The sequence below is a fragment of the Hirundo rustica genome, chromosome 1 (genome assembly GCF_015227805.2).
Source record: "Hirundo rustica isolate bHirRus1 chromosome 1, bHirRus1.pri.v3, whole genome shotgun sequence".
NCBI classification, from domain to species: Eukaryota; Metazoa; Chordata; class Aves; order Passeriformes; family Hirundinidae; genus Hirundo; species Hirundo rustica.
This window is the reverse complement of record NC_053450.1, coordinates 59,214,579-59,232,096: the sequence shown is the minus strand read 5'-3', so window position 1 is coordinate 59,232,096 and position 17,518 is coordinate 59,214,579. Positions and strand designations below refer to the sequence as shown.

The 17,518-nt window shown below is 35.3% G+C and overlaps 1 protein-coding gene across 1 annotated transcript in view; it reads right to left on the bottom strand.

The window, feature by feature from the left end:
* Positions 1–17,518, bottom strand: part of ZNF407 (zinc finger protein 407) — a 337,541-nt gene that overhangs the window by 294,651 nt on the left and 25,372 nt on the right. The window contains exons 2-3 of the mRNA XM_040073187.1: positions 11,949–16,772; positions 5,910–6,024 (exon numbers count right to left, since the gene is read on the bottom strand). Coding sequence (XP_039929121.1) covers positions 5,910–6,024; positions 11,949–16,728 — 4,895 coding nt within the window. The 5' untranslated portion in view covers positions 16,729–16,772. The remainder of the gene's footprint in view (positions 1–5,909; positions 6,025–11,948; positions 16,773–17,518) is intronic.

The following is a 17,518-nucleotide window of genomic DNA, read 5'->3' as shown; positions in this document are numbered from 1 at the left end:
GTAAAAGCAATAGAGGTGCCACACCTCTGTGCATCTCAATAGCTGCCATTTGGAAGTGCATTGAATTGGACTCTATGCAGCTCTTTGTATCTCTAAATACAACATACAATGTAAGTATCTCCCGTATATACGTTGTCTCTTCAGCAAGCACAACTAAACCATTATTACAATCCCACTTAGCACACAAATTGCTAAGAAGCCATTTTATTAAGGTGGGAAAGCGGGTCTTGATTGTTCTGTATCAATTGTTACAGCAGTCTCAAATAGAAGAGTCCTTCTATTGCCTGTACAGAAGCCTCCCACCAGCCAACTCCAGCCAACTCCATGGCAGACTTCCAGGCCAGGACAGTCTTGCACAACACATCCTGGGATCTGTACCAGTTGTTTAATGGTGCTGGGAGCTTTTCTGAATAAAAGTAAATTGTTTCCACTTCAAGCAGTTTTCTTAAACAGAAAAAAAAAGAGAGACTGTGTACTGAAGGCCAGGTTTGCAAATCTAACAAAATGGTAAGACAGCTGAACAAAAAATGGCAAGATAACATAACATGTACGTTACTTAACTTTGTGTATTTTTCTAGCATTTTCTTGTTATTTTTTTTAAAGCGTATGCAAGTTTGGAAAGCTGTTATCTAGGTTCTCTTAATTTTTCTTTACTAAAGTAAACGTGGACACAAATATATGATAGGACAAAATGGCAAAATGCAGATAGAGAAACTAATAGCTGGATCTGGAACAGTCACTTCACATGCAATTATCTCTGATCTAAACAGCTGCACCAAGCATATTTTTTGTTTGGACATATCTGTAGATATGATGTGTATAATTAATTGTTGTACAAAAATGCAATTTCATGATGCATTTGATTATTTAGATATAAAAGTTTTAATTCTCAGAGCTGACTAAAAATAGTGATCTTAATTTATTCCTGCTGCCTACAATTACCCACAACCATGTATTTTTAAATATTTCCAGACTATAAAAATTACTAATTTTTGCCACTTGTGTTTATCTGCATTTAGACTTTGATTTGGATAAATTAAGCTCTCAAGTGTTCCTTGCTTTATGAAACTCTGCATGTTGTACACTTCAACACAAATAAATGACTTCTACCATTAGAGGTTTAAATAATGTAATGTATTTCATGCTCAGCCTGAAGCTGGATTCCAATGAAGTTGCTAATGCACGTAATGATTAAGTGTAACTCAAATACTAACTGTGTTGTTGAAAACATGACAGGCAATAATTTGGTCTATTATATTCTGCCATTTAATTCCCTAGTACAGACATTCTCTGACACGTTATGAAGCAATGATTTACAATTATTCAAGCTGCAAAGGTCAGAAAGTGACATTATAATCATCTACACAGAGATCCCTTCTAATGCACAAAAACTAGGTAATACCACACAAAAATAGTTTTACTAGAGTAACAACTTTCTATTTAAGATTTCCCAAACTGCAAAGTCTAACTAATTAATTTACGTTACAGTACATTAAGGCATCCTTGAAAATATGTTTTTCCTGCTCCTACCAATAAATTTATTAATAAATCTTTTTTGCTTGTTAAAGGCAACCTTAAGAGCAGCCTTTCACTAAAAGTAGCCTGTATTAATAGTAAGCAGTTTAAAAAATCTGAAAATCTAGAAGATTTTTCATAAACAACAAACAGGACTACAGCCAAATTTTTCTTTTATGCAGCTGGTCCAAGCACATCCTTATCCATCAGGAGCAAAGATCTATTAGTCACTATGCTCAATATACATGAGTAGTTTTGTTTAGATATTCTCCAAGCAACCAGTGTCATTAAAATACTGAACTTTATACAGATCTCTGAATTACTCTTAGCATTAACAACAGCAGCAGAAGTGAGGTTATTTCCATGCTTGGGACACTATAACTGTCCGCAAAGCTTATTTATTTGAGGCTTTAAGAAATAACTGAATTTAGCAAAACACTTATTTATCAGAACATCCTATGATATCTCCAGAATTAATTGAGAAAAGGAGTTCCAAAGCAAATAGAGAACTAAGCAGCAAAAAGTAAATAAAGATTAATACCTCCAACCATCAAAAGACCTAAACATAGCCAAAAAACACAAAAAAAAAAAAAAAAAAAAAAAAACCCAAACCACCACATCAAAAACTACAAGATATAACTACTCTAGCAAGATACAGAAAAAAATATAATCCTTTTGACACCCATTTAAATTCCTTTGTGTCTAGAAAGGCTTCCTTTTGTTCTCAAACACTTGACTACTATATATTAAATACTGTATCGTAATAAACATAATAATGACATTGCTACAAATGCCCTTTCAACCTGTAGGAGGGTAGCAAAAAACGTTTATGTGCACATTTTAAATACTGAAAATTTTCCTAACAATCCAAACCTACCTTATGCCCATCTTCTTCAATTGATTTTTAAGTGGTCATAAAGGAGAGAAAAAAAAATAAGAAGGAACCAGCCACTCTTACTTGAAACATGTAACTACATACCCCCAAATTCTCTTTTTTAAAAGAAAAGACAAGAAAAAGGCAATGGAATAATAGACATATTTTTAAATCAAACATTGCCTATAAATTCTGTTCAAAATCTCAATTGCAGAACTATGCATTTTTCATATCCTACCTAAGGACAAAATTTGCAAAGTGCATGATAAGCCTTTTCACACCCTTTCACCAAAAGGGTAATAAAACAAAAATTAAAAATTTTAAATGCTGGGCAACCAAGATTTGCTCACCTAACCCAGGATATCAGCCAATTTCAGAGTCAGACTTTCAAAAATGAAATTCAAATATACCCACAGAAAATAGACATTACCCCTGAAATAATGGGATATATTTTACAGCCATGGGTATGGAAAAGAAAACAATTAACACACATCTGCAATAAGGCAATGAGTAGCAGACGGTTTATTCCTAATGTTAAAACATTAGCGGTGTCCAATTTCTGTGTCATGTAGTTTCTGCTGTGCAGCTGAAGAAAAACAAAACCTGAACTTCAATTAAAAAAAAATAAAACAATACAGCAAAATTACTGCCTTTTTCAACAACTAGCTGAATTATATATTGTGTACTTTGTAGCATGTAAATATGAGGAGCATACGGAAAACTGAGACACAGAAAACCCTTCTTACAACATCAAAAATATGCTTTTTGCCTTTTTTCTTTTTTGCTTTTTAAGGCCAAAATTTTTGAAAATATTTGTCTTTAAAAAACGTGATCTTTTTAGACCATACCATGATGTTGCACTGACATTTCACCTTTAAAAAGTGCCCAGGCATATTCAAAAGCTTTTGAAACACAATTTATCCTCACAACTAGCAGAGGGCTTATTACTGAGAATCTAAAAGTCAGAGGATAGAATATTAACTACTGTAGAAAAGAAAACATAGTGCAGGACCTTCTGTTTGTGACAAAATTACAGAGTTAATGTTCCTGAAAGATCACTTCACCTTTTAAAGCATGATTTTTAAAAAGGTAAAATTTATAGCAATTAAAGCTAATGAAGAAATGCAGCATGAGCTGCTTATGTTCAGGAACTAATAGGTCCACTGAGCATTTCTAAGATTATTTAGCCATCAATGATAATGAATTGACATTGTCAGCGGTGTTAATGTACCAATGCTCTATAGTGCCACTAATCCGATAGCCAATCCTGGCAATTTTATCTTTTTTTATGTTGATACTTTATTTTTTTTAACCAACACACTGCTCAGTCCTTTCAATTAAAAGAGCACAAATACAGCACAGGCTATTAACACTTTTTTCTCCTTTCCCATATATAAGATGGCATATTCATTATATGAACTATGGTTCAAACTGCTCCTGTCGCTCCTCCTTCAAATCCTGATCAATTCTTCAGGATTACTAGCTACAGTGCAAAAATGTCATTTTCAAATAAATCAGTGTTAGTACATGATTGTTAAAATACATTTTTGGTGCACATTAAGTGAAATGTGATGATCATTTAAACAGGGATATAAATCAGGTTTTTGTAAGCATGGGGTATTGTGGTGTATGTCTCTTGACCAGTTGTTTTGCTACATCTAAATAGCACAGCTCCACGTTGTTGATAAAAATTAACAATACACAAATATGGAAAATAAGTACCTTCCTGGCTACCAGGTAGAACATGTCAGCAACATAGAGTAAGCAATCAGTTTAGGAAAGTGACTACCAATTCAATCCCAAGTTTAAATCATTCATACATGTTTTTCTCTCTCTCTTGCATAACTATTGTTAATCCCAGCCAAGAGTTGTGCAATTTCTGAGATGGGTTCTGTCAAACATGTCAATCCTGAAGTGACAGAATGAGGCTTTGAAAAAATGAGGTGCCAAATCCTAATAATTTTAATTCTCTTCTTTTTTTGTAAAAAGTACCTTATTAGCTGGTTTGAATTTTTTCTTTTTACTTTTTCTCTCATAAGGAAATAATAAAATAATACTATGATTTTTCAGTTTAAGTTAAAAGGGAATTGAACAAACAGGCAATGTCAAGTTTGTGGACATTGGTTTCTAAGGAAGAGAGTTTAGCCTTTGCTAAACACTTCTGTGGATCGCTAGTTTTTAATTATCTTCCATGTCAAATTCTTGGCAATTGACAAAGCAGAGACAGCAAATAAGATTTTAAAAATAGTTTAGAATACCCTACCACGTTGATATTAACTATGCTTCAAAATAAGGCGTAGCACAAGTTATTCTACTACTGATATACAGTGGACTTAAGAATTGGGCTCATACGTTCTTCTCATTGCAAGAAGTCAGCAATTAATTTTCTTAAGTGAGTAAACCCGTCCAAAGTATCTCATAATGCTGCATGCAAAACTATTTGAAAAACAGAGACAAATCAGTGAAAATCACTCAGCTGCATCTTCAGCTGAAGAGTCACTTGTCTTTTAAAATGTGTAACTCACTTTGTCCTGCAGTAGGTTGATACACTAAAGCTAAAAAATCTCCTCCTGCTGAATATTATCCCCAACATCACACCACACCATGCATGTGTTCACTGCACCATCTAATTGAACCTGTGCTCTTCTACACATTAGCCATAAGACTGCTATAGCAGGTTACATAGGTTTGCATAAAATGTTTTTATACGATGCATATATTAGTTAATTTCTTCAGCCTAATAACATTAATATATATTTTTAATCAGAACTAGGGTATTAAAATCCAACTTTGAATGTCCTATGATGTACCATATATGCCGTGGCATTTTAAAACCTTTTAAACATTTCTGCTAAATTAATTAGTTTTGCATTAAGGAGTCTCAATGCCTCCTATTAAATGCAACACATTTGAAGGACAATTAAACATTATGAACGATCCTTCTAAGGAAATAACGATTGTAAAAAGAAAAACAAGATTTTTGGGGTAACAAACAGGAACACAAGCACACATAGAAGACTTCAATTTACTTGAAAAGTCTTATGCCGGCAATATTTTAGATCCGTTTGTTTGAAAAAATCTGTCTTCTGTTTTGTTTTCATAAAGAATGAAAACCCTAATGGAGTCCAGAAATCTGTTAATGGTACTAAAATTATAACAGTATAGCAAAGAAAAAACCCCACACAGTAAAGTCTATATTATATATTTTTTATGTCTTTAAATGGAATTTACAGTTCTCCCTGGCAATGTGAATGAACATCCTATAATTTAGTCAATTTACAGATTACAGGTTCAAATTGACCTTGTAGCCCATAAAATTGCTCATCTTCAGTGCAGGATTAGAAGTGGGAAAAGAATGTCATAACTGTATTTAAGGAATTTACCATAACAATGGAAAGGAGGATATGCATGCATAATTTTAGCCACTCTTGCTCACATCACAGTTTTCAATTCTGAAACAATGCATATTCTGTGCTCTTCTCCTGGTTAACCATGGTGGAGACTGTTTCAATTTACTCACCCACAGACATGACACTTGTATTCCCTCATCCCAAGGTGCCTCTTGACATGGTTTCTGGCATCTCCAAGCTGAGCTGTTGCAAAGTGGCATATCTTGCACTTGAATGGCTTTGATCCTAAGTAAAATTTAGCATAAGATATGAGTTGAATTAGAATAAAATATCACCCATAGCTGAAGAAATAAAAATTCCTGTGGAAAAATAACCTTTTAAAAACCTATCCCAAATTTAATCTGTTTCAGATCTTCGCCCAATAAAAAAAAGTGTCTGGTACATAAATTTATAGCTTCCAGGACACAGACAGTGTAGTCTATATATTATATTCTATACATTACTCATTAAAGTTTCCTCAAGTTCAAGATTACAGAAAATACTCTCAACTTTTATTCTGGTCTTTTTCTTATAATTAAAAATGCAAAAAATATATTAAATGAGAAGAAAATATAATAGGCAGATAACATTCCAACATGATGGCAAAAGTTGTTCTATGTCTTTCCCAAAATGCTGAAACTCAGGTAATGGTCTTAAAGTGGCTTGGTATTGGTTTAAACTGCAAAGCATACTTTCGTTTTTATCAAATATTTTTAAAGTAAAGTAATATTACAAGTCTTCCAACTTTGAATAGATTTCACATTAGCATTGGTATTTCAGATTTGTTCTGTCACACACAGCAAATGATTCATCACCTAGCTATTGTAATGGCATGCAATGTATGAATATACAGTGGATAAAATATTATGCCTTTATGACTGTTTTATGGTCAAGAATTTATGATTATTCTGCAAACCAGAAGTATTGACATTTTGGCTATTATTTATTTCAAGAACAAACTTTAATATTAAATGTCTGCTGCAGACCAAAGAACTCTGAAATTTCTCCAAGGAAAAAGTATCAACCTATTTCTTGTATCACATCAGTTCAGCAAAAAGTCAAATTATTTGTCTATCTTAATTAACAGTGATCATTTCTCGAGATGGAAAGACTCTTTTCACTGACATAGTTAAACTGGGCACATGTTGGTCCCCAGGTTATTACACAGCACCATCATTCCAGAAGCACTTTCCAATTTTCTGACCACTAAATCCTTAAATCAATAAATCAAAATCACAGAATTGCAGTTAAAAGTAAGTACAATATGGTCAAAGAGTCTCCATATTATGTTTAGTATATGTTTTGTGAAGTATTTCTTCCAATACAGTTAAGCATAATATGAAATATGAGATCTTTAATAAATATACATAAAGAGCTCTGATAAGAAAAATGTTGCACTATATCATTCTTGATCAATGAACCTTTTTGCATTGCCCTTGAAAATAGAATATCCTCCAAGAATACACTGGTGAAATTGAGGATCTTCGTAAAAATTTTTAGAGTCTTAAATTTCAATTTAATTCCCAAAAGCTAACGAAAAATGAAGCATTTAATTTTAATCTTCTAACTGAAATAAAAAAGTCAACAGTACTAAGCACGGGCAGACAAGGTTGAATATTTCACAGTTCAATGACAATGAAGCCAGATCTCTTAATACTTCCATTTCTACTGTTGGAAATAGATGTAAAATATACTTAGCACCTCAATGGTTACATCTAGTCAGCTTCATATGTTTAAATGTCAAAAGCAGGTTCAGACTGCAGCTCACAGGAATCACATTCTATCCATCACCCCAGAAAATAAACAATTTATTTAAATGATCCTGATAAAACTGAATTAATCATTAATTTGGTGACATTTCAAATCAACACTGCATTCTACAAAGAGACCATGGCAAAAAAAAAAAAAAAAAAAAAAAAAAAAAAAATCCTATCTTTGCATAAAAAGACCACTAAAAGTTGATGTTTTAACTTATGATCTCTAGCTGGACAATTAATAACAACAAGGACACAGGTGAAGAGGATTTTTTTTTTTTTAATCTATTGGTGTTTATACTGGGGTTTTTTTCTCCTAGAATTCAAATGCCATGTGGATTCTATCCTACGTTCCCTTAGTTTCTCTCCTACTGATTAAATTGTAAATTCGTTCCTCATTCTGTTACTGCAGGTGTCCCACAGGGCTTCCATACAAGACCTTTGCTGTTTTCCATTTACATGACTCCTTTGTGAAGAACTCAAGTTCAGACCAATTCTGACTACAGTCTGCTGACAATACAGAAATGTATTATTCTGTTGACTGCTCTCATCCAAAAATCACTGAGGCCTTGAGGGGTTTTGATTTTTTTTTCTCAGACCCAGAGCTGAATATCTGTTAACATCTCCATTTAAACTCCATGAAAACTCAAATGCTGGCAGGCTCCAGTCAGTACTTATCACCTGAAACAAAAGCAGTGTATCTCCCTCTTAGGTTGCTAGTGCCAAATTTGTTCCAGTATGTTCTTGGATGGAACAACACAAAATTTTATGCTAAAAATGAAGATGTTAGACTAAGATTTAAATTAATGGTTGAAAAAAAAACCCCTGTATTTGCCATAAAGCTGTCTGAAACTATGTAAAATGTTTAACCACTTCTTAGCCATACTTATCACCAACATCTGTGGTTCTCTTATGCTGCTTTAAACAGTGATACTACTGGATTCACATTTGGGTTTATGCTCTCAGAAAAAAATAAGAGAAAAATGTTTTCACTGTATCATCTTTTCAACTAAATGACAAAAAAAAAAAAAAAAGGGCAAAAATAAGCCAAAAAAAGGGGAAAAAAATCCACCAAACTACTTTACTCACAACCTATGCCATAGAAAACAAATGTACATTTCCTGATGGTAGCGGCTCTTAACAATCAGGGGAACACCAAACAAACCAAACAACAACAATAACAACAAAAGAAAAGAAAAATAAAAAAAAACAGAACAACAACAGCAAAACAAACAGAAGAAACCCAACACCACTGCACCAAACTGAAAATAAGACTAAATTTAAGAGTTCAAGTCAAGCAGACATAAACCAGTCTACTGTTTTGTAAAAAAAGACTTGAGTTCATAATCCTTGCTTTACATTAGGACAACACAGACCCAAAGCTGTAAGAAATAATTCACTTTAGGCCAGCTTTAGGCCAGCCAAAGGCAACATCATCTGCACCTGCAGGCATTGCTGTGTTCCTAGCTCAGGCCTAGTACAAAGTGAGCAGAGCCCATGAAATGCCATCATACCATTTCCTCCTATGTTTAGGACATGGAGAGTAATACAGCATACCTGCACTGGGCACAACTGCCATTTACTGAGAAGTCTGATGAGAAAAGAAACAAAGATGATGTGGTTGCAGGTGATTTTTCCTCAGATGTTGATTGTTAATTAAGTTTATGGGACCTCCATCAACTGCAAACTAAAAAGTCTTCCACCTCTACTACTCCTTTTATTTTTCTTTACACTTCCTCATTTTCACTTGTCAACGTGTGATGGACTTACTTGTTAGGTCCTCTATAGAAAACATTCCCTTTCATTTGCAATGTGAAAATCTCCTACATTATTTAATGGTATTTTGAAGCATTATTTTTCTATTAATGGAAATTACTAGTTGTATCTTTCTGCAACTTTCTCTTCCCTCCACCACCCCAAGTCATCACTGATTACTCAATTAAAAATAAGGAAAGGAGTTGGAGATGGTTACACATACATACACACGTATATAAACCTATTTATGCACACCCAGATGCTGATGAAAGACATTTTTAAAAGCATATAATCAGAACAATAAATGGGAAAACGTGTGGCCATGCTCTAATGTACCTGTTGTTATCCTGAGACAGGTGAGAAGCTGGAAATGGTGGACTTTGCCTCACCAATGTCACGAGAAGTGTACATACAGTTGGTGTAGTAGGTCACTTCCCTCTGCCACCACTCCCAATAACCTAAACATATTTGTTTACTATTAAACTGCATTCACTGTGATACAGATGGGAAGAAAAGGTTCTACAGGAAGAAAACTGCAAACAAACAAATACAGATTGGAACAGAAAGCCTTCTTTCCGTTAAGTATTAACAAAAGTCTCCACATTACTATTTATGTGAATAAGCAAAGCATAAGAAAAACATTTAGTTTCAAGTTGCAGTGAGAAAGAGGGCAGATATAACTCTGTTCTGTACCATACTTCTGCACCAAAAAATGACTTGCAAAATTAAATGCATTCTTTTCACTGCTTTGCATATTTAGCACTGTCCAAAAGCACAGTAAAAATATACTCCATGATAAGACCTACACACAAGATGTTTAAAAGTACACTAACTTTTACTAAATGTTACAATCAATGATGTAACTTATGTAAGTAGGGTTGCTTTGTCATATATTGATAGTTACCTCACTTTCACATCCACATTAACTTGATTTTAAATGCAATTAATACATATAGTCAAGGAAGACTAATGGACTACATTCTGCACTTAACCTGGTGGACATTTTCAAATGGCACAAGTGACCAGTGCAAACCTATTTTGCATTGTAAACGACTAAATAAATCTTAATGGATTAAGAATGATCAGCTATCAACACACAAGGGAAATTAAGTGCTGAAATGCCTACATTGATTATTTTAAATTATTAGCCTTACTCTGTTCTTGAATTTGTATGCTTTTAGTGAGCTTTAACACATTTACAAGACTTATTGACTATAATTACAAGAGAATTCAAGTAATGGACACATCAATTATAAGCAACATGTCTTGACCAGACAGTTGCATAAAGAATTCTAAAGAGAGCTCCATTAGCATCCTCCCCCTTAGTTTTATTCAGTTTTATCTGCCGTAAGAGGGCATATTAAGGGCTTATACAGCTGTTCTGACCATGTGAACATGAGCATCCCTCTAAAGACTTAACACTGCATTCGAAGTTGGATATTAGCTGAAGCAATACAGATAACTACACTATTGACAGGACAGAAGTAATGCTGAAAGTACTAAGTATGTGAGTTATTGGTATACAGGAATACTGCAGTTACAGTAAAATACTTTGAAAGGTTGAAATACAATGCCCGTGATCCCCAAGATTAATTTTTAGGATTTGTTGTCCAGTCACGCCCTTGCCTTTTCATAAAAAACCTTAAAAAACTATTTTAGGATTATGTCAGGAATTACCATTCTTTTATGCTTATTTTTTCTTACCTTTTTGTTCTCTTCCTTGTAACCATGCACTAAGTTTCAAATACTGCATGAATTTAAACTATAGCTTCCATAATAAGCCATTATTTAAAAGTACAGTAAAATAAACCTTACAGTTTTAATGAAAATATGTTCATTGAAATGTGAATTTATTATTCAAATCCACTCATAAATTCAACCATGGAGACACCACTTGTCTAAGCAGAGCTCAGTGATTTAGAAAAGCTGTCTATTTAAAATAAAGAATGTATGGCAGGTTTATAGAAACATTGCAGTGAATTTTTACATAAATTTAGAACTGCAGCTTATGCATTTTTCTACAGAAATGTTTTTAAATTTTCCACTTAAAATTAAACATAAAAATGAATTTAAAGTGTGATCAGCATAGAAACTAAATCAGATGTTACATCCCCGTGCAACACATCAGCACTGCATACCACCTTCCAAAAAGGCTGACCAATTCCAATCGCTATAACTTACTTCTACAAAAACTTCTTGTTGTTTCTTATTGGTACTGCTTTAGGAATGATGTAATATCAAATGCATTATGTAATGCTGGAAGTTTCACTTAATTGAAATGAAATAAACAATTTGGATATTAAACAACTGCACAGAAGAGAAAGTTAGAAAGAACAGCTAATTGTTCTCTCAAACCACCACTGCTTCATTATATAAATGTAAGAACCAATCAATGGTTACAGTTTAGATGAAAAGGAAAAAAATCTCTCTATATGAAACAAAAAGCAGAAGGGTGACTGACTTGAAATGTTCTTACATTTTCTGCCCTTTGATCACTGTATTTTCATACCCTTTTAGATAATTTTGAATTTTATCAGGGACTCATCAGGCGATACAAACGCCAGTTCATAAGAAATATTAAAGAACTTAACAAGCAGAAAAATACCAGTGGTATAATTTAATCTGTTTGAGAGACCAATTGCAATGATAGTGTTTCCATACCTGTGTGGGTACGGATGTGAGCTAGGAAGGCCATGGAATTGCTGCTTCTACACATCTTCCCACAATACTTGCAGACATTGCCTTGGTTCTCTTCCCTCTCCCTGTTTATCTGCTCAGTGTCCTCAACAATGTATTTATTGACTTCCCGCAGCAGCTCCTCATGTTGCTCTTTGATGTGGAGAAACAAGCTCTGCTCTGAATCAAAGGGCTCCGTGCACTTCAAACACTTAAAGGTTGCACCTCCTTCAGGCAGCTCCTCCACACTCGCCTGCTCATTTCGCATGTGCCCAGCACTGGCCAAGTGCTGGTGAAGGTTGCTCTCTGTGTAAAATGATTTTCCACAGAGTAAGCAATGAAAATGCTTTTCTTTTGAAGGATGTTTCATGGCTATGTGAACATTTAGTCCGCTCAAACCATCTGCTAGAAAACCACAGTCATCGCAGCGAATACGTGTCGATTCCCCAAGGGAAATTCCTTCTGACTTCTTCTTTTTCCCACCAGTTGTTGAAGTGTCTGCTTTTACTGTAAGCTCACTAGCTTTCACTGCTCCTGACATCTGTTCTTCTGCAGAATGGTCAATGGCCTCCCCATCTTGATGACTTTTTAACCTCACTATAGAAGAATCAAAATTGCCAGCATTTTGCATTGCTTTTCCTTTATCATCAGCACTGATAAGTGTTCCTGAAGCCTCATTACTACTTTCTTGCGTACCCTCAGCTGTTGAGCCATCTGCCTCCCAAACATTGTTATTTATAGTTAGTTCAGCTTCATGTTGTGCTTCCATAAGGGCTTCTTCCTCGTCTCCAGTAGGATCCTCTCTGAAACTTCTGTTACCATCTAAACTAGGTCTATTTTGTACTGTTTCTCCAGTGTTTCCAGCAAAATTTGACTGCTCTACTGCACTACTTGTTTCTGGAAGACTTAGCATAAGTGGGTTATTTTTCTTCAGTGATTTTTTTTTGAGACTGTCTTTGTCTCTACACTCTGCTTTCAGGTTTTCACTATTTTCTTCCAAGCTCTCCACGCCTTTTTCTGAATTGAAGTTTGTATTGCTTGATCTATTTTGATTTTCTGAATTGTAATCATCATCTGAGTTGAGCAGCTCCTGACCATGCTTACTTTTCTGCACCTCACAAGTACTTGTTTCTTTAACTGGTACTTCCTTGACAAGTTCTACAACTTTATCTTTCTGAGGAGTTTGCTGGGATCCGTCACAAAAAGGGTTTGCTCCTCCATTTTTAGACTTCTTATCAAGTTCATCTCCTACTGCATTTTGGGAACTGACATCTTTAGAGATTCCTGGAGATGTATTTTCATCTAAGGCAGTACACTCAGTAAAGCTTTTATCCATATGATCACCTTCTGATGAATCATTGGAATGCTTTGTTTCATCTAAAATAGTTTTTGATTCTCCTGCACTGTGATGATGCTCCTCTTGAGGCAAGGCAGTGGCTTCTTTAGTGATATTTGCTGTATTTGCTTCCTCCACAGAAGAATAAACATAAGATTCTCTTCTAATTTTATGTTTCTCTGTTGCTGCATGCCTTATCATCTCTCTGCGAGTAACAGCATAGTAGTCACAAGCCATGCAGTAGTATTCAAATTGTTTTGTATGTTTTCGCTTCACATGCAGCTCCAAAGAAGCAGCAGAATGAGCAATGAAGCTGCAGTGTACACACTTGTTGCCGTTTGCACTCATGGCTCTCCTCTGGAAGCTTGGGTCACAATCTTGAGCAACAGTTGCTGGTTCCAGCAACACACATTGGCTTATATTCCTAGCAGGCTGCAAATCTGGCAGCCTACCAGCATTGCCAGCTTTTAATTCAGCATCTCCTTGCTCAACTTCCTGATTGTCTATGACAGAGTTTTCCAAATCTGATGACTGGCCACCATCCACAACATGTTCAGGCAAGGCAGTCATGGGGCTGTTAACCTTGCTCATGGATTCAAAATTACTTCCTTCAGGACTAACAATGATCTCTGAGTTTTGTTTTCCACGTCCTTCTATTTCAACACGGCTTTTGTGTTTTTTGGTTGCACAGTGACGTTCCATATCTCCTTTGGTGACAGTGTAGTAATTGCAAATCTTACACAAATAGCTGTATTGATGACTGTGCTTTCGCCTGATGTGAACAGTCAAATTTGTAGCACTGGAGGCCAAAAGGCCACAATGGGGACATGTCCTAGAAACAGTACCTTTAGGTTTCCCTCCTCTGGATGCATCAGCTAAAACCAATTCATTTTCACCAATCCTTTGCTTAAGTGGAACAAATTCCTTATTTCTCGATATGTTTTCCATAGAAGAGGATGAAACATGTAAAATTTCTTTATCCAACTCTGTATTTCCACTCCCAGAAATGGAAGTATCCACCACTGATTTAATGCCACCAACACCAACACAAACCTTTACAATACATTCTTCAAAACGTAGTCCAATGTTGTTTTTCCTGGCATTTTCAAGGTGCTTGCTTCTTTTGATATGTTTCTCCATTCCTTCCTTACTCAGTGAGTAGAGATTACATGCTTTGCAAAGGAAATGATACTCTTGTGCATGTCGGAGTTTTATGTGCCTTGTAAGAACTGTGGAAGATCTTGTCTTATAAAAACATTTTTTACATTGAAATTGGGTTTTATTCAGAACAGAATGCTTTAGTTCATTCCTATGATTTATGAAGGAAGAATCTGGAGTTTTTTCTTGCATTTTTAATTCCATTTCCTTCGCAAGTCTCTGGCCACTGTTCGATATTGAGTCACTGTAAGGTACCACTTGCAAGGTCTGATCACTGTTACTCAATGGAGTAGCTTGCTGAAATAATGAACCATCGTGTTTCTCATTTTTTTTATGATTTATCAGCTCTTCTTCCAATTGAAAAAAAAGAATGCAAGCTGGACAACTATGGGGCATGTTATGCACTTCACTCATATGGTTTTGAAGGCTGACCACATTCAAGCTGGTAAATAAACAGAGTTGACAATTAAAGCTAGCACCCATCTGGTGTTTACTGTCCTGACAGTGCTGCTTCATGTCTTCCCTGACTCCAGAGGAATAGCTACACATCTGACAATGAAACTGGATCCTCTTTATATGAAGCTTTGCAACATGAGTTTGCAAACTTTCTTGGTTGTGAAAAACATGACCACAATCCGTGCAAGTATGAAGAGCACCATCATCAGCAGTAAGTTTAACTTCAGAACCTTTACCATCAGCAGCGCTAGAAGAAGGGGTATTTGGCTTATAGTCAGTTAGATCTTGTATTTCTACAGCAATATTACAATTACTTTTAGCATCTGTTTCTAGTTCTGTATGTGACACAGAGCTTGATTCATCATTTTTAAACTGTGTGCTAGAGATAGGTTTCTCATGTACTCTCCGAGTTTCAGATTTGGGTCTCTTAGTATTCCCCAACAAGCTGTATCTTCTTTTAACCTGCCTTTTTAATCTAGAAGATCTACTCTGTCCAAATGAAGACCTTAACAAGCAAACATTTCTTTTGTGTTTCAATTTATCAAATCTCCTTGTCCTGTGTAAACTGTTAAGTAGCTTTTTGGTAGTTGGAAGGGATTCTGTTTTCTGCAAGATATTTTCTGATGGTCCCGGTATTTCTAGTTTTTCAGTATGAGCTTTATCATTTCCTTCTGTACCAGAAGAAAGCAACATTTCTTCCACCATAGTATCTGTTTTTTCAGTGCGAGTATTTGAAGATGGTATCATTTCAACAAGTTCACTGCCATCATTTTGTTTAGACAAGCTTACTTTTGAGCCTTTCAGGGCACTGCAAACACCTAATTCTTTTGCATCAGCAGTCCTTGCCCTTAATTTATTTGTCCCAGGTTTTGCCCTGACCTTCCTCTCTTTGGTTGCAGTAGATTGTTGGTTTTTAAAAGATTTTTTGGTCAATATCTGTACAAATCCTCCTCTTGCAGCAAGATTTTGGCGTCGAAGGTGAGTCTTACCAAGGAAATGAGAATTTAGGAGACTCTCTTCAGCACTCTGAAAACCACAAAGATCACAAGAAAATATCTTGGATTTCTCACTATCTCGCTTAACATGCATATGCGATTTTGAACTACATTCACCTATGCAACTACAGTGAGGGCTTGTTTGCTCTTTGGATGGTTTAGAGAGGCTTTCTTGTTTATGTTTTTCCTTATCAGAGCAGGAAGCTAAACACTGATCATTCATTTTGCCTTTAGGGTGTTTCTCTATGTTTCCAACTGTACAGACAACACTGATTTCTTCTGAAGAATGTAATTTATCAGGAACAGCAGCTGACACCTCTTGTGAATGTTTATTTTCCTTGTGAATTTTCAATATGGCATCATCAGCAGCACATCTGAAATCATAACGAAGGCACAGGATATCTGAATTAAACATGTCACCTTCAGGACAACTGGTGACTCCTTCCCTCTTTACAGCTCCATGCTGTAAAGCTGAAGCGCTACAGGCTTCTCCAGCTAAAACTTTTTGCAATTTCCTTCCACTATCTTTTATGTCTTCTGAAGAACTCTGCTTTCTTTTCCTTGAGACATTTTCAGGTTTCTCTGCTTCAACAGCATCCAGGTTTGGTGATTCTGACAGTGCTGTTTTGTTTGTGCCATTCTCATTTTCTTTCTTTTCAAGCACCCTGAACACTTCATCTGATGTAAGCCTTGTTTTCTGCTGAGATTGAGAGTCACATCCAGCATTTTCTCCTGATGTATTTCTTGGGGATTCTTCTGTCAACTCAACTTGTAAATTCTCATCAGCATCATCTCTCTTCTTATCTTCCTCCCCATCCATTCTTAACTACAATATTGCCAATTGTAGATCATTTGGTTTAACACCTACAAAACCAAAGAGTTATTATTAGTCTTTCATGCAAACTTAAAAGTTAAAAGAATAAAATTTTTAAAACCCCATGCAATACAGAAAATTAAAATCACAGCAGGAAGAAAGACACAACGAAAGATATGAGGCAACAGTTTTACCGTGGTATCCAAAACACCTTCTAGTTACAGAGCTCTCACTGTGATGAGCACCATGTAAGCAAACATTTAGATCCCACAGTTTTTATGTAATCAAGTAATCTTTTACATGTTTTAATCTTGGGCAGACCTTTGCTTCTGGAAGTATATTTAGGACACAAAATACTAACAAATAGAAAATCACCTTCCCAAATTTAAAAGTTCCCAGGAGAAATAATCATGACTGCAACACCAAAAGCAAAACAAAGCCAATAAAAATTTCAAATATTTTAAGTATGCAGCTTGCTTTCCTTCCTCTCCTTAGATTATCTGCTAAATAGGAGGAGAGAAAACACAAATAGAACCATGTTCTATTTGCGAATATGCTGAAAGTATAGCTTCCCATCATTCCTAAAATATCTTCTAAAAGATCACTTTCCAGTTGGGAAGGAGGGAGGAACAAAAAGTCATGAAATAACAGTGCAGGCAAGGGCAGCACCTTTGAGACCCAGCACAAACTCCAACCATTCAAATCCAGTTACCAAAAGTTTTGACTCAACTGTCCAGTGTGATCTTCCTGCTCCAAAGAAGATGCCGCCACTAGAAAACTGACACTACCAACACAG